We start from the raw sequence: 23,086 nt of genomic DNA, 5'->3' as shown, positions 1-23,086 counted from the left end.
ACTACTGTTCGTGGCCGGCCACAGATGTATCTAGGTTCCCTCAAATCCACTGGACCTGAGTATAGCCCACTCACCCGGCAACATACAGTAGGGGCTGCACAACGATCACCGCCATTTGTCTTGGAATACATAACAAATATAAATATATATATATATATATATATATATATATATATATATATATATATATTAACCTTCATTTAACTAGGCAAGTCAGTTAAGAACAAATTCTTATTTACAATGACGAGTTTCTTGATCATGGCCCTTCATAATCAATGGTTGGTTGGTCTTCTGTGGTCCCTGTTGAGGTCTACGCTGACTTCGTGGCATTCAGCTGCAGACCTACGGAATGTGCGTAAACTGTCGCTTATGCTGGAGTGCGAAAATACTATGCCAAACGGGCGCCGTCTCGTTTGCTGCCTGCGCGCGTCTCCAAGGATGAGAAGATGCTTGGATGCATCCATTACGGATTTCGTTCTAATTTGAACTGAATAATGATTTAACTATGTTAATGTATACGTTTCTTCACCCTGTTCGTGTAGTTTGTGGGTTCTGCTTATGTTGAACGTGCTATCGGTGTATGAAGTCCCTTCGTTGCGTTGGTGCTGCGGAAGACAAGAGAGCCGAGCTAACATCCGTGGAAGAGAGATAATCAATTTAGAGAAGAGAAAAAGAGGGATAGTTAAGGGGTTGGGGAACTGACGAGAAGAGAGCGAACGAAAGGAGAGAGAACGTCGACCTCACACCCCAGAAATCGAAACAGAAAGGTATGAGTATATTGGACGTTGGTGAAATGGCCGTCGTAGTCAACCTATTTGTTATTTTGGTATGATTCATCGTATATCAGGTGGAGACATTACCGTTTTATTTGCTCAAATTGCTTAGTATAAATGAATATCGGGGGAAACCATCGGGTTACAATTTAAAAATGTTGAAAATCAAAGCTAATGTGTTGTAAGACATTCTTAAGATAATTTCAAATCGAAAAGGTGCTGGAATCATACATCAGCTTATTTTGTAACATACCTGCCTAATGTTAAATAACATTATTTTTGTTGCATTTGTTTAGTTTAGTCAAAGAGAGTCGATGCAAGCCATTTTGTAATGCAGAATTAGGCCTATTCTAATTTCATTTGCGTTCCATAGGTGCGCCGTAGCGCGAGGCCAGCTGCATTATTGGAATTATATGATCATTTATAGTCACAAGGGTGTATTGTGCTTTGGTCATACACTCAGGATAGATTACAACTATTTTTCATTTGAATGATATGGGAAAGATCTAATTCGACTTTTTATTCCAATGATTTAGACTCTCCATTTTATGCTGTAAAATGACCAAATGAAGATAAAAAAAAATCCCCTGCAAATGAAGTATAAGCCACCATTTTAACCTTAACATAATTTCCCCTATAAAACACTGATTTCAACTATTGTTTATATAGCCTCATCCTAACCAGGATTCCCACCTTCAGCAACTCCGAATCCATTTAGTGTTGTCATAGTTACAGTAGATGATGTTAGCCTGCTGCACCTGTGTGGCTTTGTGTTAATCTCAGACCAGCTGTAAATATTAGGCCTAATTGAGCCTGGTATACAAGATCTCTCATAATGCTCAGGTAGCCTTTAGCCTAAGAATATTCAAAGCCACAAATGCTAAGACTTAAAGACTGCTTGTGTAATGCTTTATAACTTGTTATATGCATATAGGCTATTAACCTTTATAATGTCTCATAATAAGCTGTATAAACAGGCTATATTAGGCCTATGTCTCTGTTATGTATCAACATTTCAACTGACTCAAAATGGCTGTTATTTAGTCATGATTAATATAAGGCTATTATAATAGTCTACATTATACATTATACAATGCATTATAACTGCATAATAATGCAGATAATAGTTGCAGGCTTTTGAAGTAAATTATAACAGGCTATTTAAGTAAAGTGTCACCCCACAATAATTACCTCAACATGTGACCAGATCCAAAGAATAAAGCATTGGTAGAATACAGTGATTACACAATAATCATGTGTTTGTATAACATTTGGTCAGCAGGTTGCAGATCATTTGTTTCTTCACGATTGAATGCTTTCTTCTCCCACGACTGATTGTGTGTAATAGTACATGGGTGCCACCATGTAGATAATGTTTTTCAACAGAATCTGCGGAATGAATACACCCCTGATCACGCGTAAACACAGTTTACTTTCATTGCAGTCACGTTGGATTCCTTCTCGCATCTATGCGATTTCCTCCTCACCCCCATGTGGAGTTCAATGCACAACACATCAGCTCTATGTGACCCGGTGAAAAAAAACCTTCCAAGCCAAACCGCTGCATACAGCCTACATCGTTGTCACCGTATTAGCTAAAGTAACGTCATAGTCATCATAGCTAATAGAACTACTGCATTAGTAAACCCGCTACAATCATGCAGTAATGTTACAGTATACAGTCAGCAGTTACACTGGCGGGCCCCGGTGGCAATAAATTAGTAAAACCAAAAGTATACCTTAACTTGGAAGAGTTCCATGTGTTGTGTTGAAAAGTCATAGCCAGCTAGCTAACATAGCATCCCTCTGTTTGATTAGGGTGTTTCAGTAGGCTAAACTAGATAGCTGCATATGCTAGCTTAGTAAGTGAAACTGAAAGTGGAAAAAAATGACACTCTTTCTCCTTAATTTTGGAAGAAATGTATTTGTTCAAAACTGTTCAACTACTGTCTTTCTCTCACTTTGAGTCAACTACTCACCACATGTTATGCACTGCAGTGCTAGCTATCATTTGATTGGGTGGACAACATGTCAGTTCATACTGCAAGAGCTCTGAAAGGTTGGAGGACATCCTCCGGAAGTTGTCATAATAACTGTGTAAGTCTATGGAAGAGGTTGAGAACCATGAGCCTCCTAGTTTTTGTATTGAAGTCAATGTACCCAGAGGAGGACTGAAGCCAGCTGTCCTCCGGCTACACCATGGTGCTACCCGACAGAGTGCTGTTGAGGCAACTGTAGACCTTCTTTGCAAAATTGTGTGTTTTAATCAATTATTTGGTGACATGATTGTATTTAGTATAGTTTTATCTAAAAAGGATAACTTTAAAATGCTTAAAATGTGTATTTTTATGAAACTCACTGAGGAGGATGGACATCCCCTTCCTCCTCTGAGGAGCCTCCACTGATATGTAACCAATTGACTCTAATAACAGAATATGCACTATAGAATTGCACCATTGTACCATTGACAGTGCACAGAGTGTATGAGAGTGTCCTCAAAAAAAGGCATACATCTATGGACAACAATGTATGTTCTGTTAGATGTTTTGATGGCAGTAAACATTTAAGGCAATGTTCCCCCTTTGTCACAGAGACTGCATTCACGGTAAACACTGCATATATCGGCTCAATCGGAAAATACCTTTACATTTATATCGCTCTATACCACGGCTCTTCCGCAATACGGATTGAATCGAGCCCTTAGGGAATAGCAATCTTTTCCCCTATCAAGCCATGGGTCTGGCTAATTAACTTGTTTTACAATGGTGTGTCTCTATCGTCTTGTAAAGCCCAACATACAGTTCTTATATAATGGACATTTCCTGAACAAGATCGGCACGATAAAATGGGACATTTTCACAATTATGGACAAGCCCATTGTCTCAGTGGCATCGTCCTGTAGTGTAGGACCCACATAGATCGTGAACGGACACCACACACATTAAATATATTCCCCTTCTTCAAAGCTACTGTCTGTTGCAAAGACCTGGAGGCTATGTTATGCACATTGACACAATAATAATTTGTCTCAATGTTGCAATTATAGTGGAGGATCATGGATTGAAACTGTACTTTGGTGTGTGTGTGTGTGTGTGTGTGTGTGTGTGTGTGTGTGTGTGTGTGTGTGTGTGTGTGTGTGTGTGTGTGTGTGTGTGTGTGTGTGTGTGTGTGTGTGTGTGTGTGTGTGTGTGTGTGTGTGTGTGTGTGTGTGTGTGTGTGTGTGTGTGGTTATAGGTTACATGTGCACCACCAAATCAGAACAATAGGTGAAATTAAGAGGCTGAAAATAGACCAAATTATTAGGGTGAGGCACATGGGCTACTTACAGCTTAATACACAACATACACTTAGTATTACTTTCTTAGCTACAGTATACATATTTCCCTGGCATATTACATCATTTATGAAGCAGCATACAATACATTTTTGGACTCACCTTGTTGTGCAGTGCTCACTTGAACAGGAAGGAGGTGCGGCGGTCCTTCATGGGTACATTTTGTCATAAAAATTTGTCATCGAAGTGTGGCATTCTCTGGATTTATGGTGCTTTCAAGACAACTGGGAGCTTGGGAAAAAAAGGTTGAATCATGATGACGTCAGTGCTCTTCAGGTTGTAGCTCTAGAAAGAGTCCCAAGTCTCGATTTACAATTCTGAGTTCAATGAAAGTTCAAAACGTATTTTCCCAGTCGTAGCTCATTTTTCCCAACTTCCCAATTGTCTTGAACTCACTAAAGTCAGATTTTGCACTTCCGAGTTAACAGTTGCTTTGAGTGCAGCACAAATCATGCTTCATTGACAGCATGGTCAATGTTGAATGTTTATTATTTTCAACTAGTAAAAGTGACCCTTAATCTGAGACTTGGGACCACACAGCCACTCCACACAATAGCAGGCTAATGATTGCTTTACAATGCTTGCAGTTAGCCACTGATTCCTTCCAAACCACTCATTATTGAATTTGCGATTTCCAACTTGTTGAGTAATATTTATGTCCAATGGCCGATGAGCACCGATACGTTGTATCTATAATTTCTCTTCATTGTTTCTCTCCATATGACAAGGATTAAAAAGGATTTGCCAGTAGATTGTTGACTTGATTCATGATGATGACCGCTAGCTAAGATTTTGAAAGTATGATGTTGACATGTCAGTCCAATCAAAGCTACTGTAGATATAACGTGATTTGACGTAATTTTATCTGTGGCCAATGACCTTGAGCCTTCTTGGATGGGCACTTCTAATGTAACTCTATAGCAGCACTCAAGGGGCTAGAATTTTCAAGGTCTACCCTTAAACTTGGCAGTGACGTAGTGTCCCTATGAGTGACGGAACACTGAGCCAATCACGGCGCTCCGTATTTTCTGCTGGCTTGCCCCATCACCATAGAAAGCACTGAGCTAGGCTGAAACACCTGCATTTTGGAGCTGCGTTACCCAAGAAAACAAAAAAAGAGACCATGTTTGTATGCAGCTTTATTAACTCATTGATATACAGTACCAGTCAGACGTTTGGACACACCTACTCATTCAAGGGTTTTTCTTTATTTTTACTATTTTCTACATTGTAGTATAATAGTGAAGACATCATAACTATGAAATAACACATATGGAATTATGTAGTAACCAAAAAAGTGTTAAACAAATCAAAATATACTTTAGATTCTTCATAGCAGCCACCCTTTGCAGCCACCCTTTGCCTTGATGACAGCTTTCCACACTCTTGGCATTCTCTCAACCAGCTTCACCTGGAATGCTTTTCCAACAGTCTTGAAGGAATTCCAACATATGCAGAGCACTTGTTGGCTGCTTTTCCTTCACTCTGCAGTCCAAATCATCCAAACCATCTCAATTGGGTTGAGGTTGAGTGACTGTGGAGGCCAGGTCATCTGATGCATCATTCCATAACTCTCCTTCTTAGTCAAATAGCCCTTACACAGCCTGGAGGTGTGTTAGGTCATTGTCCTGTTGAAAAACAAATGATAGTCCAACTAAGTGCAAACCAGACGGGATGGCGAATCGCTGCAGAATGCTGTGTGCCTTGAATTCTAAATAAATCACAGACAGTTTCACCAGCAAAGGACCCCCCACACCATCACACCTCCTCCTCTATGCTTCACGGTGGGAACCACACATGCGGAGATCACCCGTTCACCTACTCTGCGTCTCACTAGGACACTGCAGTTGGAACCAAAAATCTCAAATTTGGACTCAACAGACTAAAGGACAGAATTCCCCGATCTAATGTCCATTGCTCGTGTTTCTTGGCCCAAGCAAGTCTCTTCTTCTTATTGGTGTCCTTTAGAAGTGGCTTCTTTGCAGCAAGTCGACCATGAAGGCCTGATTCACACAGTCTCCTCTGAACAGTTGATGTTGAGATGTGTCTGTTACTTGAACTCTGTAACGCATTTATTTGGCCTGCAATTTCTAAGGCTGGTAACTCTAATTAACTTATCCTCTGCATCAGAGGTAACTCTGGGTCTTCCTTTCCTGTGGCAATCCTCATGAGACCCAGTTTCATCATAGCGCTTGATGGTTTTTGTGACTGCACTTGAAGAAACTTTCAAAGTTCTTGACATTTTCCGCATTGACTGACCTTCATGTCTTAAAGTAATTATGGACAGTTGTTTCTCTTTGCTTATTTAAGCTGTTCTTGCCATAATATGGACTTGGTCTTTTACCAAATAGGGCTATCTTCTGTTTACCACCCCTTCCTGGCTCATACACATTAAGAAGGAAAGAAATTCCACATATTAACTTTTAACAAGGCACTCCTGTTAATTGAAATGCATAAAGCTGTCGTCAAGGCAAAAGGTGGCTACTTTGAAGAATCTCAAATATAAAATATATTTTGATTTGTTTAACACTTTTTTTGCTTACTATATGATTCCATATGTGTTATTTCATAGATTGATGTCTTCACTATTATTCTACAATGTACAAATAGTCAAAATTAAGAAAAACCCTGGAATTTAAAAAAAAAACTGGCAAAACAGGCAAGCCCCCAAACCATTTTATTTTTTTGTTTCTAAAAATGTAGGGCTCAAAACAGGTGGGCCTCTGCCCCACCTGCCCTGAATGACAGGTCGCCACTGGCTGGTGTGAGGGTGGGTAAAGAACATTTCTGTAGACCTATAATTAGCATATTCTTAATGGCTGCTTTAAGACAAGAAATATTTGAAAAGCGATTGATGTTCACCTAATCTGCTGCCTATACTGTATGCAGATTAGGATTCATGAAGAGTTTGTTTCCCTACACTGTTATTGCGAAAGGCAAGGGTCGACCTTCGTGTGCAATGTATACGTTTTGAGGGATCATCACTGAACCAGATACTGTGACATGTTGGTGTATGTGCAATTGACGGTTTCTTTCTTTCTCCTGTATATATGTTACGTTTGGTCTAAAGATATATTGGACTCACTGAGGCTACTCAATAATTATTACTATTACTGAGCTGTAATCCACCAGCCCAGTATTTCAGATTGGTTTGGGTGAATTCTTTGAAAACCTGTAAAGCACTTTCTTAATGACCCCTTTGTCAGAGAATGAAACATACTATGACTACTGAGCAAGTGTGTGGGCTGTTGACATACGGTCACTTGACCATGTAATAGCCTACCGAACTCTAAAAGCTTGTGGCTTAGGTGGTAATTGAGCAAAAAGCGAGACACTGATTGGTTGAAAACGACTGAAGTACATCTGCTAGCAAACTGCTAACTGCACAGTGCTAGAGTGGAATAGGATAGTGCACTGGGCAGTAAAACACAAGATGGTGTGTGAGCCGGTTGCCATAGCAACCAGGTTTCTAGGACCACATGCATTCATGGCACTGCATAGGAGAGAGTATGTTTTGGGCTAACTATAAACCTGGGTTAAAAAGGGACTATTCACCAGAGAAGTATGATATGAATGGATATATCAATAAGTTGAGCTAAAGTAGCTTTTGTTTGAACAGCAGGGCCTTGACCTACATACAGTATTTTATTGAGGGTCTCCATCTTTGTCGGTCTTAAAGGGACAGTACAGGGTAGTTTGTGTGGAGGAGGATGGAAGGGGATTCCCATGTTTGTATACATGCTAAGATGACCATGTTAGCTATTTTACTACCCAAATTCCGGCGCAGTTGGCCCAGCGTCGTCCGGGTTAGGGTTTGGCCGGGGACGGCCGTCATTATAAATAAGAATTTGTTCTTAACTGACTTTCCTACGTTAAAAAAATAAAGGTTAAATAAAAATTGTGGAAGCACTGTATTCTATGTGGCAGAAATGACCAGGTAGAAATGATATAGTAAAATGGTACACATCAATAACTTATAAATGACTTGTTTGTGTCTACATAAGACAAATGCAGTATGTGCACATCCTGAGTAGCCTGATGGTATCACACTAGAGGTGCAGGGCTGAGTTGCTTAACAGAAAAACCTGTTCACTGTGTAATGGGCTATTGAAATGATATACACTCCCCTCCATGTGTATTTGGATAGTGACGGTAAATGTTTAATTTGGCTCTATACTCCAGCATTTTAGATTTGAGATAGAATGTTTCATATTAGCCAATGGTACAGAATGTCACCTTTATATTTTTAGGGTATTTTCATACATATCTGTTTTGCTGTTTCGAAATGAAAGCGATTTATGTATCTAGTCCCCCCATTTGAATAAGTTATAAGTATTTGGACATTCACTTATAGTGTATTAAAGTAGTCAACTGTTTAGTATTTGGTCCCATATTCCTTGCACACAATGACTACATCAAGCTTGTGACTCTACAAAGTTGTTGGATGCATTTGCGGTTTCTTTGTGTTTTGAATTATGTTTTGCCTAATAGGAACTGAATGGTAAATAATGTCTTGTGCCATTTTGGAGTCACTTTTATAGTAAGTAAAAGGGGACAAAGGGGACATGCCCCCCCCCCCCCCCCCCCCCCACATACACACACACATTCTGAAATAGCTTTTAGGCCTTTTAGGCCTTTACAGTAGCGTGGCCAGACGAAAGCTACTCCTCAGTAAAAGGCACATGACAGCCCGCTTGGAGTTTGCCAAAAGGCACCTAAAGACTCTCAGACCATGAGAAACAAGATTCTCTGGTCTGATGAAACCAAGATTGAACTCTTTGGCCTGAATGCCAAGGGTCACGTCTGTAGGAAACCTTGCAACATCCCTACGGTGAAGCATGATGGTGTTAGCATCCTGTTGGGATGTTTTTCAGTGACAGGGACTGGGAGACTGGTCAGGATTGAGGGAAAGATGAACGGAGAAAAGTACAGAGAGATCCTTGATGAAAACTTGCTCTAGAGTGCTCAGAACCTCATACTGGGGTGATAGTTCACCTTCCAACAGGACAATGACCCTATGTACATAGCCAAGAAAACGCAGGAGTGGCTTCGGGACAAGTCTCTGAATGTCTTTGAGTTGCCCAGCCAGAACCCGGACTTGAACCCGATCGAACATCTCTGGAGAGACCTGAAAATAGCTGTGCAGTGACGCTTCCCATCCAACCTGACAGAGCTTGACAGAATCTGCAGAGAAGAATGGGAGAAAATGTCCAAATACAGGTGTGCCAAGCATGTAACGTCATACCCATGAAGACTCGAGGCTGCAATCACTGCCAAATGTGCTTAAACAAAGTACTGAGTAAAGGGTCTGAATACTTATGTAAATGTGATATTTCATTTCTTTATTTTAATACATTTGCAAAAAAAATTTAAAAAACTGTTTTTGATTTGTTGTTATGGGGTATTGTGTGTAGATTGATGAGGGGGGGGAAAACGATTTCATACATTTTAGAATAAGGCTGTAACGTAACAAAATGTGGAAAAAGTCAAGGGGTCTGAATACTTTCTGAACGCACCGTATATAAACTTCTTCCATTTAAGAATGATGGAGGCCACTGTGTTCTTGGGGACCTTCAATGCTGCAGAAATGTTTTGGTGCTCTTCCCCAGATCTGTGCCTCGACACAATCCTGTATCTGAGCTCTACGGACAATTCCTTCGACCTCATGGCTTGGTTTTTGCTCTGGCATGCACTGTCAACTGTGGGACCTTATATAGACAGGTGCCTGCCTTTCCAAATCATGTCCAATCAGTTGAATTTACCACAGGTGGACTCCAAACAAATTTTAGAAACATCTCAAGGATGATCAATGGAAACAGGATGCACCTGAGCTAAATTTTGAGTCTCATTGCCAAGGGTCTGAATACTTATGTAAATAAGGTATTACAGTTTTTTATTCGTAATACATTTGCAAATTTCTAAAAACCTGTTTTTGCTTTGTCATTATGGGGTAGTGTGTGTAGATTGCTGAGGAAATGTTTTCATTTAATCCATTTTAGAATTAGCCTGTAACGTAACAAAATGTGGAAAAAGTCAAGGGGTCTGAAAACTTTCCGAAGGCACAGTATATTACGTCCCCCCCACTTCTAAAACTGAAGTTGCGCCCCTGCTCCTCAGTATCACCATGCATACCCCCCAGTTCTTTGTAATCAGTACAACCAATTGTGATTCAATGAATATCTGTCTTTCAGAACAATATGGCTAGGTCACCATTCATTGGATGTGGGGAAACTTTTAGCTGGTTCCCTCATGTTGCAGTAGTTGTGTAACATTGATTTTAAAAATGGGTTATACTTCATTAAATATCATTTCAAACTGACAGTACAGCACTTGCTTGTTATTGTCTTTTAAAGTGATGTTGGTATGTGATCAAGTCTATTTATCCCTGCAAATACCTTTTTCTCCACATACACAGGTCCTGTGTGGCTCAGTTGGTAGAGCATGGTGTTTGCAATGCCAGGGTTGTGGGTTTGATTCCCACGGGGGACCAGTACGGGGGAATTTTTTTTATGAAATGTATGCATTCACTACTGTAAGTTGCTCTGGATAAGAGCGTCTGCTAAATGACATAAATGTACATTACCGTGTGTATGATTATGCTCATAAATACCAAAGGTGTTTGTTTTACTCTCATCATTGAGTAATGAATCATACACTATATTTATTTCATGACCAATATTTATTTTTCTCTAGGCCTGTGGTGCTTTGAGTTGTGACACACCTTAGCTTTCAAGTGAGCTTTTTAGAATTTTGTGATCCACCTTTTGAACAAGTATCAAGCCTTGACCAACATTTTTACCTCGACCTATGAATTAAATAGTAGGTGACTCACTAGTAGGCTCTAGAGCCTAATTTGTGAGAACCAATGCTCTAGTGTAAACCTGAAAGTTTACATGCTTTCCATGCATTTTATCTATTGACCATCAATCTTGCAATTGCATCCCACATGATTCAATATTTCACAGTGCTTCTACAGTTACAGAGCAAACGTGTCAGTACTCATTCAGTTGTACTCATTCAGCCTTGTTCAGTTGTCTGATCCCTCTTTCTTTCTTTCTTTCTTTCTTTCTTTCTTTCTTTCTTTCTTTCTTTCTTTCTTTCTTTCTTTCTTTCTTTCTTTCTTCTTTCTTTCTTTCTTTCTTTCTTTCTTTCTTTCTTCTTTCTTTCTTTCTTTCTTTCTTTCTTTCTTTCTTTCTCTCTCTCCCTCCTACAGTGAGGAGCATCTACCCTCCATAGAGACACCCCTTTCAAGAGCCGATTCACCAAACATCTCCCTTTTTATTGTAATAATTGTCATGGGACAATTATTAATTCTCTAAAAAAATATGCTGAAAAATAGACGGCATTCTATATATAAACTGACATGAACAAAGTCAAGTGAGGAAATATAAATGATAAATCAAGAGACCATTTAATATCTAACAGTTCTTCATGATTTTTAAAACGACTTGAAAGAGAAGAATAGAATGTATTGGTAAAATGAACATCAAGAGAACCACTTAATTGTCTTGTATCGGAGGTGATTGATTTATCAACATATTAGAACTAAGGGTGGGTCATGACCAATTTGCCATGCATGTTGTCATGGTGACCAGCCCCTCCACCCCCTCCCCCCTCCTCTGGTTGGTCCAGCTTTTGCTGTGGCTTCACCACCATGGTCCTCAGCTGACAGAGGCCATGCCCCCATGTCCCAACCCCTGTAGCTGCTCCAATCAGGCAAGCCGCGTCATCTGTACAAGGAAGAGTTTAGAGGACGTACCGGACAGTATATCTGTGAACACAAGATACCTCAACTTACAAGAGAACACGATTCAGGTAAATATGCCTTTCTCTCATTACATTATCCCAAAATTCATACATGTACGCATATGAACAGAGTATGCTTTACGGCAGAGAGTTTTCATATGGCTACAATGTACAAGCATGTTTTTATATCTCTCAACAGGTGATAAAGTCAGACACGTTCAAGCACCTGCGGCATTTGGAAATACTGCAGCTCTCCAAGAATCACATCCGACAGATTGAGGTGGGCGCGTTCAATGGCCTGCCAAACCTCAACACCCTTGAGCTCTTTGACAATCGCCTCACGCTGGTACCATCGCAGGCCTTTGAGTACCTCAGCAAGCTGCGCGAGCTCTGGCTACGGAACAACCCCATCGAGACACTGCCAGCGTACGCCTTTCACCGCGTTCCCTCCCTGCGCCGGCTTGACCTGGGCGAACTCAGAAAGCTGGACTACATCTCCGAGGCCGCCTTTGAGGGCCTGGTCAACTTGCGCTTCCTGAACCTGGGCATGTGCGGCCTGAAGGACATCCCCAACCTCACGCCCTTGGTCAGACTGGAGGAGCTGGAACTGTCAGGAAACCAGCTGGGGATCGTCAGGCCAGGCTCCTTCCAGGGCCTGGTGTCACTGCGCAAGCTGTGGCTCATGCACTCCAAGGTGACGGTCATTGAGCGCAATGCCTTCGACGACCTGAAGAACCTGGAGGAGCTCAACCTGTCCCACAACTCTCTGCATTCACTGCCCCACGACCTCTTCACCCCGCTGCACCAGTTGGAGCGGGTGCACCTCAACCACAACCCCTGGGTGTGCAACTGCGATGTCCTGTGGCTCAGTTGGTGGCTCAAGGAGACCGTGCCCAGTAACACCACATGCTGTGCCCGTTGCCACGCGCCCCCAGTCCTGAAGGGCCGCTACATCGGTGAGCTGGACCAGAGCCACTTCACATGCTACGCTCCCGTCATCGTAGAGCCACCCACCGACCTCAATGTCACAGAGGGTATGGCCGCGGAGCTGAAGTGTCGCACTGGCACCTCCATGACGTCTGTCAACTGGCTCACCCCAAATGGCACCCTCATGACCCACGGATCATACCGCGTCAGGATCTCAGTCCTTCATGACGGAACCCTGAATTTCACCAACGTTACTGTGCAGGACACGGGCCAGTACACCTGCATGGTGACCAACTCCGCCGGCAACACCACGGCGACTGCAGTGCTCAACGTGTCCTCCTCCGACTCCAGCAACCCCTACAGCTTCTTCACCACCGTCACTGTTGAAACCGTGGAAACGAACAATGGTGAGGATGCTGGGAGGCAGTACATCAACGAAACCTACGTACCGCCAGATTACCTGGGTCCCACCTTTTCAGGAGGGGTACTGGGTAAAGGCAGGGCTGGATTCACCATATCTCCATCTCGCTCTTCTCTCTCCTCCTTCTCCCCGCGTGCCACCAGAAACACTGAAAATACAGTCACAGTGTCGATAATGGATGTCACAAACATTACTGGCCTGGACGACGTGATGAAGACCACCAAGATCATCATCGGCTGCTTTGTGGCCATCACCTTCATGGCAGCCGTGATGCTTGTGGTCTTCTACAAGCTGAGGAAGCAGCACCAGCTGCACAAGCACCATGGCCCCACCCGCGCCATCGAGATCATCAACGTGGAAGATGAGATTGGTGCCGGGGCTGGGAGCGGCATCTCAGGGGGATCGACCATGCAATCTGGGTGCGGAGGAGACGGAACATTGAGGATGCATCACCCGGAAAGAGTCAACCTTCCCAACATTGGGCGATCAGAGCATCTTAACCATTACTACAAGGCCAATCATTTCAACAACAATGTGATGGGTCTGAGCATTGGGACAGGGGCAGGAGTCGGTACTCTAAGCAACAAGAACAATCTGTCTCCACTTAGCCAGCAAGGCCAGGATATCCCGATCTCCTGTACACAGGTTCCAATCTCCTCCGCCACTTTCCAGACCATGTCTGGAAATGGCACCAACACCAACCCTCTTTCTGTTTCCCCACCTCTGCCAATGTCCCTCCCCATGCCCCCCATGGGATTACATGGATCGATCAAGGGTTTCATGGGCCAGAACCAGAACCCACAAATGGAACCTCTTCTGTTCAAGGGAAACTCAAAGGAAAACGTTCAAGAGACTCAAATTTGAGAACAAGAGAGAGGGGAGGGGATTGATGGCTGGTTTACGCACTGAATGATTAGACACTACAGTGCATTGACATTACATCAAGAGAGAGGATAGACTGACACCGCAATACACAAACGCATAGGCTGGTCAGCTAAAGTGTACTGAGCCAAGGATTACCACAATGGGCCACTTGTGTTTGTAGTAACGGTCACGGCAATGGAGTTAAATATCGAACATCGCTACAATGTAAATCTGTGCCAAAGCAAATGTTTCTTGCAGTTTCTATGAGTTGTATTCACATAGAAGAAAGTACTGTGGCTCAATTCCCTAAGTCTTTGTTGGCCAGTCAGTCAAGACATGCACAGCACTTACCACATTGAAGTTTGAGTTATGAGACACTACAGGAAAAAATACTAGACATTTCTCTTTTACAGAAAACACTTGTGAAAGACACTCTGGTATAAACTCAATAGTCTCCCTTGAGGCCGTAGGTAGGCATAAATGGAAGGACAAAAGGTACAGTACAGTACAAATTACTGTGAAAATTCACAAATTCTATAAGTATATTTTCATTTGAATATGTAACATTGCAGATTCCAATGCAGAAATATTTTGGAGGATGTATGAGCTGTAATAGTTTGTTTTGTGAATTATCAGGTGTGGTGATTGTGAAGGTTGATTATACAATACATAAGTTTTGAGTTTGGCTACTCATCCAAAACATAAGGGCTCAATTGCAACACTCATTGTGATTCTATGAATTTGGCTACCATGAATATTGGAAACTCGAAGGAGAGGTCCCCCAGTGTTCTGTTTGATAAGCTTTTGTCTGTGATAACTGGACAATTCTGTTCTTGTTTGTTTTGAGAGTATATTCCATATATTCCAGCAGGCTACTTGATTATTCAAATGAGAGCTTCAGGTGCCAGCATGTGCCATCAGCAAATGCAGGTGAAATAACTAAACAGTGAGCTAATATCTTGCAAAGAATTGTATGGGCAATGGAAATGTTGACAAAGTGTAAAACAACAGATCAGTGGCAAGATATTTGCTATAAGTGGGGAATTTGATATGAACTCCTTTCTCATGGTGACCATTTTGATGCCACATAACGCTGTCACAAGGGTGATTTAATGCCTGTCTTTGCCATGGCATTCAGTCGGTGGGTTCAACCACCATATTTGGTTTAGTGGAACAGAAATGTATGATAATAGTATCTGGTTGTGTGACAGTTGTACAAACCACCTTTTTACAGTGTACCTTTCATGTGTTTTAATGCCATTTAAAGCTTTGTGCATTTAAACTGTCTTCAATTATTTTTGCTTAGTTTGGTATAATGTGTACAATTGTCTAGCCAGATCATTCACATAAATAAAGAAATCATATATCGAGGTAATGGAGGTCAATGGAAACCAATTGAAAACATGCAGTAGTTATAAAGAGTGATACAGTAGGCTACATATTTAAATCTAGGTTGAACCTATATGGTATACGATACACCCATTAGTCATCTTGGTAATCATAGTATGATGTCTGTTCTTAAATATCTCATGACAGGCTTTTAGTCATTCTAATGAGAGAGTTACATTGGCATTAAAAGGACGCTTAAAGTGACACAGCATCCAGTTTGTCTCCTGAAAAAGCTTCCGCTTTACTTCTTAACCCCAAGAAAATCTGGAAATGGTTGTTGCAATTGAGAGCAAACTGAACACGCCAACCATATTCAAGTGAAAGACCGATTGCTGCAGCTGAGATTACATGTATGTGTAACTGTAATACTACACACAGTAAGTAGTATTTTTGTATATGGAGGTGATCTTGCACCAACATGCTGCTCTGTGTAATTTGTTAACCACTCAACATTCGCTTTTGCTGCACCCCTATCTCCTCGCAGTGCTGCATACATTTTCAGAGCTGTTGCCTCAATGAGTGAGTGGGGATGGTTGGTTCTTCTGATCTTCTAGTTACTCCCGTAATGAGTGCACCATTAGAAACAAAGGTACATGTTTTGGGGAAATAAAGATAACATTAATAATAATATGAAAAATTCTGTTAGAATACTGTATATGATTATATCTGTTGTATTAGACATTTACATAGGGCTTTCAGTTAGTTTGATCAGGATTAATATATGAAAACAACATGCAAAACTATAGTCAACAACAGGTCAGTTTATAGGTTGCCCATCCAAGGAACTATGAGGGAGATTTTCCTTGATGTTTTACACCCAGTTTCAGTAATTATGGTACTTTTCCTGAAAAAGAGTGAAGTAGAATAATGATATAGTATTTTACTAATGTGGTCCGTCAGACACTTTTTGTGAGCAGGGTTCAACTGTTTCCCTACTGAGACGCTACTAGAATATAAATGAAGACTAAAAAGTCCAACATATGGCTGCACTGTTGATGTGCTACATTTGGTAACTGCACTGTCAGATTTCAAAGAGCATATTAAATACCTCCGAGTATGCTACATGAGAGCAAACCACAGAACAAGAAAGTCCTTTCTTGGAATTATAATATTTGGCACAATGTTTGATGATCATCATCACTATTGTAGACATGTTACTTTCATACCATTGGAGAAACTATGTCTATTATTAAGCTATGTTATTATTTATACATTTTGTATTATTGTTGTTATTATTATCATTATGATTATTATTATTATACAGTGAGGGAACAAAGTATTTGATCCCCTGCTGATTTTGTACGTTTGCCCACTGACAAAGAAATTATCAGTCTATAATTTTAATGGTAGGTTTATATGAACAGTGAGAGACAGAATAACAACAAAAAAATCCAGAAAAACACATGTCAAAAATGTTATAAATTTATTTGCATTTTAATGAGGGAAATAAGTATTTGAACCCTCTAGTACTTGGTGGCAAAACCCTTGTTGGCAATCACAGAGGTCAGATGTTTCTTGTAGTTGACCGCCAGGTTTGCACACATCTCAGGAGGGATTTTGTCCCACTCCTCTTTGCAGATCTTCTCCAAGTCATTAAGGTTTCGAGGCTGACATTTGGCAACTCGAACCTTCAGCTCCCTCCACAGATTTTCTATGGGATTAAGGTCTGGAGACTGGCTAGGCCACTCCAGGACCTTAATGTGCTTCTCCTTGAGCCACTCCGTTGTTGCCTTGGCCGTGTGTTTTGGGTCATTGTCATGCTGGAATACGCATCCACGACCCATTTTCAATTCCCTGGCTGAGGGAAGGAGGTTCTCACCCAAGATTTGATGGTACATGGCCCCGTCCATCATCCCTTTGATGCGGTGAAGTTGTCCTGTCCCCTTAGCAGAAAAACACCCCCAAGCATAATATTTCCACCTCCATGTTTGACGGTGGGCATGGTGTTCTTGGGGTCATAGGCAGCATTCCTCCTCCAAACACGGCGAGTTGAGTTGATGCCAAAGAGCTCCATTTTGGTCTCATCTGACCACAACACTTTCACCCAGTTGTCCTCTGAATCATTCAGATGTTCATTGGCAAACTTCAGACGGGCATGTATATGTGCTTTCTTGAGCAGGGGGACCTTGCGGGCGCTGCAGGATTTCAGTCCTTCACGGCGTAGTGTGTTACCAATTGTTTTCTTGGTGACTATGGTCCCAGCTGCCTTGAGATCATTAACAAGATACTCCCATGTAGTTCTGGGCTGATTCCTCACCGTTCTCATGATCATTGCAACTCCACGAGGTGAGATCTTGCATGGAGCCCCAGGCCGAGGGAGATTGACAGTTCTTTTGTGTTTCTTCCATTTGCGAATAATCGCACCAACTGTTGTCACCTTCTCAACAAGCTGCTTGGCGATGGTCTTGTAGCCCATTCCAGCCTTGTGTAGGTCTACAATCTTGTCCCTGACATCCTTGGAGAGCTCTTTGGTCTTGGCCATGGTGGAGAGTTTGGAATCTGATTGATTGATCGCTTCTGTGGACAGGTGTCTTTTTTACAGGTAACAAGCTGTGGTTAGGAGCACTCCCTTTAAGAGTGTGCTCCTAATCTCAGCTCGTTACCTGTATAAAAGACACCTGGGAGCCAGAAATCTTTCTGATTGAGAGGGGGTCAAATACTTATTTCCCTCATTAAAATGCAAATCAATTTCAATTTTTTTTTACACGTGTTTTTCTGGATTGTTTTGTTGTTATTCTGTCTCTCACTGTTCAAATAAACCTATCATTAAAATTATAGACTGATCATTCCTTTGTCAGTGGGCAAACGTACAAAATCAGCAGGGGATCAAATACTTTTTTCCCTCACTGTAAGGACACTGTTAGACCCTGAAATGAATGGTGTAGTAAATGTCTACCCAACTAGAATATGATGGAAGAAATGCACAACAGGAACTACTATACTGTCACTACTAAACCATGCCCGAGTAACAACACCAGTAAAGAACACATGAACTTTGACAACTGTGTCATTTTTACTCTTACTTTACAAAAGAAGATGATGATGGCCTCTTGCAACAGATGGAATACTGAGTGTGTCATTTGTCAACCCTCCCCCCACAATAATGGAATACTGTATTGTAAACCACAAACTGACCTTTTGGTACGAGATTCCATTTGATAAACAGAATGAGAAACTGAACTATGTTGTTGTTTGGAAAGCTTTTTAATGAAGTGAAAGAAATTAAGTTAAGCTATAGCAAACATATAGATTTCTTTAAATGCAAAATAATAAAAGCATAATTTTTGTGTTCATTTGTTTAAAATAATTCCGCAAGTGTTGGTTGTATCTAAAGTGTAATATTATTGATATGGTCATTATCAATGTACTGTCATCTGATGTCACTTATAAATCATAAACCCAGGGATACAAAATGGTGTAGTAGGTTTGAAACATTGTACTACTTTTCTATTCAACTTTGGCCACATCAATACATATAGTATTTACACTTCTATGATTGTCTTACAATGACTGAGAGGTACTATACGTTGCTGTCTATGCCAGTTTGGCTTAACTTTCTGCCAGCTGTAAAGAATATTTCTCATTAAGAACTGTTCAACACACACAGTTCCAATTGAGTTTTGTTGTTTTCCCATCTTGAGCACCACATACTACAAAACACTAGAGTTTAACAGTTAAGCCAGGTAAAATTCTGATGACATGATAATACATTAAGTTACGGCGTGGATTTTATAACACAAAAATGAAATGAATTCTGAACAATATCACTTATTCTGTGTGTTTTGTCATTTTTTGTTTTTCTACCTCTTATGAAGAGAAGGGAGTTAGTACTTCATTGACTACTAGCACAGTGCCCATGTTAGGTCAGAGTCACATCCATGGAAGTTGTGTCAGAGTCAATTAATAAAAAAATGTTTGTTGGACATGACTGTAAAAACACCAGCAAATCAGCTCCAAGTGATTTTAATTTAGGAAATCTGTTCCAAAGTATTTCCACACATAATATAGAGATACATGTGATCATGTACAAATGTAAGCAAGGTTTGAAATTAGTATGTTTTAGTCAAATGTTATATCTGTTTGGGCTTCTTGCCGTCAATTTGCAGTTTACCAATTATTTATAATTATGTTCCGGCCCCCTGACCATCCGCTCAAGAAAAAATCATCCCATGGCTGAGTGATCCCTGCTTTATGCCATTTGGACTATTAGTGTGCGGCCTAATGCAAGGATGGGCAACTGGTGGTCCCCCTTATGTAGGCCCACGGATCAATTACAAAAAAAATTGGTCTGTGTCTCCATTTACTGTTGAGAGTTAGAATAGTATAATATAATTTTGCAATTTCGCAATTTGGTTGTGCATCAGCAGTTTTTCTCTTGTTATGTCAGTCACTGACGGTCACTCAATTAGCCATGTCAGCAAAAAAAAATGTATAGGTAAGTTAGTCTAGCGGCCAGCTTGTAGTAATCATGGTTGATTTACCCCATTGATTTTGTTAGTCACTCTCAATCAGATATCATATTAAGATAAGCTAACATTTCTCTCCACCCTATTATAAAATGTGTAGAATTGCATGAAATGTGTTATAAAATTACTAAATCTTCTCTCCGCCCCATGGCTAAATGTGTAGATTTGTAGCAAACTTACATTAAAAGTGCAACATTTTCTCTCTGCCCCATGGCAAAATGTGAAGAATTGCAGCAATCGTACATTAAAACAGGGGGTACCTGCGTGCCACTGCAGCCCCTCATGATTAGTTCAGATGTTTTAAAACTACTTACACCACTGTGAGTAAGTACTCTTTGTTTTTGTGATGTTACTAGCATGTTGACGTGCACAGTAAGTACCACGGTAATAATACTTGAGGTGGCCTGACATACTGTCTTCATAATATTTACATAGGAACGGCGATCTTTTGAACACAGCACATGGTTTATTGTATGGTCTCAGTATGGTCAGAATGGAGTAACTGTCTGTGTTTTGCACCCAATTGGCCACAGAGTCATGGTTGAGAACAGTTACCTGCATCTGGTTCGTCATACAAAGGTAAATCTAACTTCCCATAACCGCTGGTATAAGCCTATTGTACTGTAATCATAGTATGTTCCACTTATTTGTCCCAGTCTCATAATGTTTATTGCAAATTGATTCCAACCAATATAAAGAAATGTGGATAGACAAATAATTAATACATTGATGATCCATTTTACATTTTGATCATTTGATGATTTGTGACGCTTATGCACCATGTTTAACAAAGACTACTGTACATTTGGGACACTATTCGATTCTCTGGGGCATGTTTGTATGTGGTTGTCATCCTGCATCCTCTGGAGATCTCTATTGGTCCCTGGAGACTTCCTTTACATTCCTGTTTAAAGAAATTCCTGTTGGAACAAGCATCAAAATGCAGTACAGACAGGGGATCTGAAGAGATAGATTGGTAGTTAGTGGTGAGCTGCCAGTAAGGATGGTGTTTATTAATAAGTTGAGGCAGATAACCTCGAGCTAAGACGAGTCTTGAAAGCAATTGCACCCAACACACCTTGAGGTGAAAATTCAAGTAGGGTAATTCATAACCTGTGGCCAATTTTCGAACACACAGTATGATCTATAATTCTTAGCATTAGCGTAAAGGAAAGAAATGTGAGTTAGTGAAAGAAAAACTACATACATAACATCTCTCATGCCGTATATCTGCTTCTTAGTTGACAGAACAGGCAGATTTTAAGTAACACAAATCGTAATATTCTTAAGAGGCCGTGAAGAGAGCAGCGGAATGTGTCGTATGCGGCGGAGGAGAACACATTTAACAACGCATCCAGACTAAAAGGTTAAAGTGAAATGCTGAAATGCAAATGTGATTAGAGGAACATGTGATCTTAACACAGACATGTGTGGCAGCACAAGGTGATCTTGAGAAAACACCATTCTCATCGCTCACAGCAAGGCCCACCATATGTACTGGAGGCAAATTTTCTCATCTTCTAATTGTGACGTGACTAATTGAAATGAAAGGGAGACAAATTGTTTTTGTGGATGGGTGCAACTATCCTCCCCATCGCTGTCCCCTTTATCTGGACCCAAAACATGGATCTATCCTCTTCCTGAGCCTGCTCTCTTGCCCTCTTTTTCTTTTTCCATGCTATTGTTCCCTTCAAATTCAATAGCCTCACAGCACTGATTCTCAAGGGATTTCCTTCTCACTACCATGGCCCACAAAAAGACTGTACATATACTGCAGCATCTGTTGGGAGACTGACATTAGATGAACTCCACTATGGTGCTATGGAGACGAGGTGTCAAAGTGTGTAAGCAGATACAGCAGTGCCTCTGCTCTGGAACCATGGAAATGTTGTTTTTTGCTGTAGGGAGGTAGCACATGCCTACAGTACATGCATACAAGAGCAGTTTATGGTAGCTATATTCAAGTGTGGATGTAGCATCAACGGCTAGATCCTGGCTGTGAATTATGTGGCCTGTTAGGGAATTGAGTGACATGATCTGTGTGTGAGAGTTAGTGTGCGTATTAAGGTTATATTGTATTAAATACAATTATTTTGAGATAGTGATTTTTATCCACTCACCGGACAGTTTACTAGGTACTCTCATCTAGTACCGGGTCGGACCCCCCTTTGCCTCCAGAACAGACTGAATTCTTCTTCTTCGCACCATTCTACAAGGTGTCAGAAACATTCAACTCTGAGATGAGGACCGGATGCAGTCTCTGTCTCTAACACAATGTATGGTATGTGGAAATGTACATACATTATATAATCTACAGATGTAAATAATCAATTTACAGCAAAATGCGATTTTGATCTCGATTAATATTCTAGACAGTGTATTCTAGCTCAAGGTGCTGTGAAAGCTGTTATCCTGTTTCTCTTTTAGTCATACTCTTAAGCCATATCCTCACTTCCACTTCCCTAACACTACCCTAACACCCTCAGGACAGTTTCCTCACCTCATCTGATGTCTCTATCAGGGGGAGACAGCACTCAACCCAGCAAGCTATGTCACCTGGAATAACTGCATATTTGGCTTTATACTCGCAAAAAAACAAAACATGGAGGAAAATACCTATTGTTTTCATTTTGATGGATGTTTTGTATCGTTTAATGCAGAAATGGGGTAGTGGGATCGAGATGAGGGAATAGGTTGATACAGTTTATCTGGAGCCTGTGCCAACTCTTTTGATTCAGTCTGTTCATGTACCAACCTGAAACACATTTTGTGGAATAAAATATGGACAATTATTGTTAATAAATGCATGTGTTTGAATTCAAATGGAAACCTTCGCCTGTTTTGTTACCAGGAGGAATTGTGTGCATATTCCAATAACACTGAGATTTAAGAGGAGATATAAGTTGAAGTCCGAAGTTTACATACACATAGGTTGGAGTAATTAAAACTCGATTTTCAACCACTCCACAAATTCCTTGTTAACAAACTATAGTTTTGGCAAGTCGTTTAGGACATCTACTTTGTGCATAACACAAGTCATTTTTCCAACAATTGTTTACAGACAGATTATTTCACTTATAATTCACTGTATCACAATTCCAGTGGGTCAGAAGTTTACATACACTAAGTTGACTGTGCCTTTAAAGAGCTTGGAAAATTCCAGAAA

General features: G+C 40.8%; 1 protein-coding gene across 1 annotated transcript; it reads left to right on the top strand.

Moving 5' to 3' along the window:
• The first annotated feature begins 365 nt into the window (after positions 1-365).
• Positions 366-22,743, top strand: LOC106578299 (leucine-rich repeat-containing protein 4B). The gene is made up of 3 exons (XM_014156973.3): positions 366-767; positions 11,321-11,922; positions 12,053-22,743. The coding sequence occupies exons 2-3, from the start codon at positions 11,680-11,682 to the stop codon at positions 14,063-14,065; spliced, it is 2,256 nt and encodes a 751-aa protein (XP_014012448.1). The 5' UTR covers positions 366-767; positions 11,321-11,679; the 3' UTR covers positions 14,066-22,743.
• The last annotated feature ends 343 nt before the right edge of the window (positions 22,744-23,086 follow it).

Source organism: Salmo salar, chromosome 19 (assembly GCF_965601325.2).
Source record: "Salmo salar chromosome 19, fSalSal1, whole genome shotgun sequence".
NCBI classification, from domain to species: domain Eukaryota; kingdom Metazoa; phylum Chordata; class Actinopteri; order Salmoniformes; family Salmonidae; genus Salmo; species Salmo salar.
This window is presented reverse-complemented; position numbering and strand designations above follow the sequence as displayed.

Bases quoted from the DNA above. Each gene is read 5' to 3' on its own strand.
- LOC106578299 (XM_014156973.3), top strand. From the start codon at position 11,680: ATGCATGTTGTCATGGTGACCAGCCCCTCCACCCCCTCCCCCCTCCTC. The intron at 11,923-12,052 runs GTAAATATGCCT...ATCTCTCAACAG, and splicing joins TACAAGAGAACACGATTCAG to GTGATAAAGTCAGACACGTT.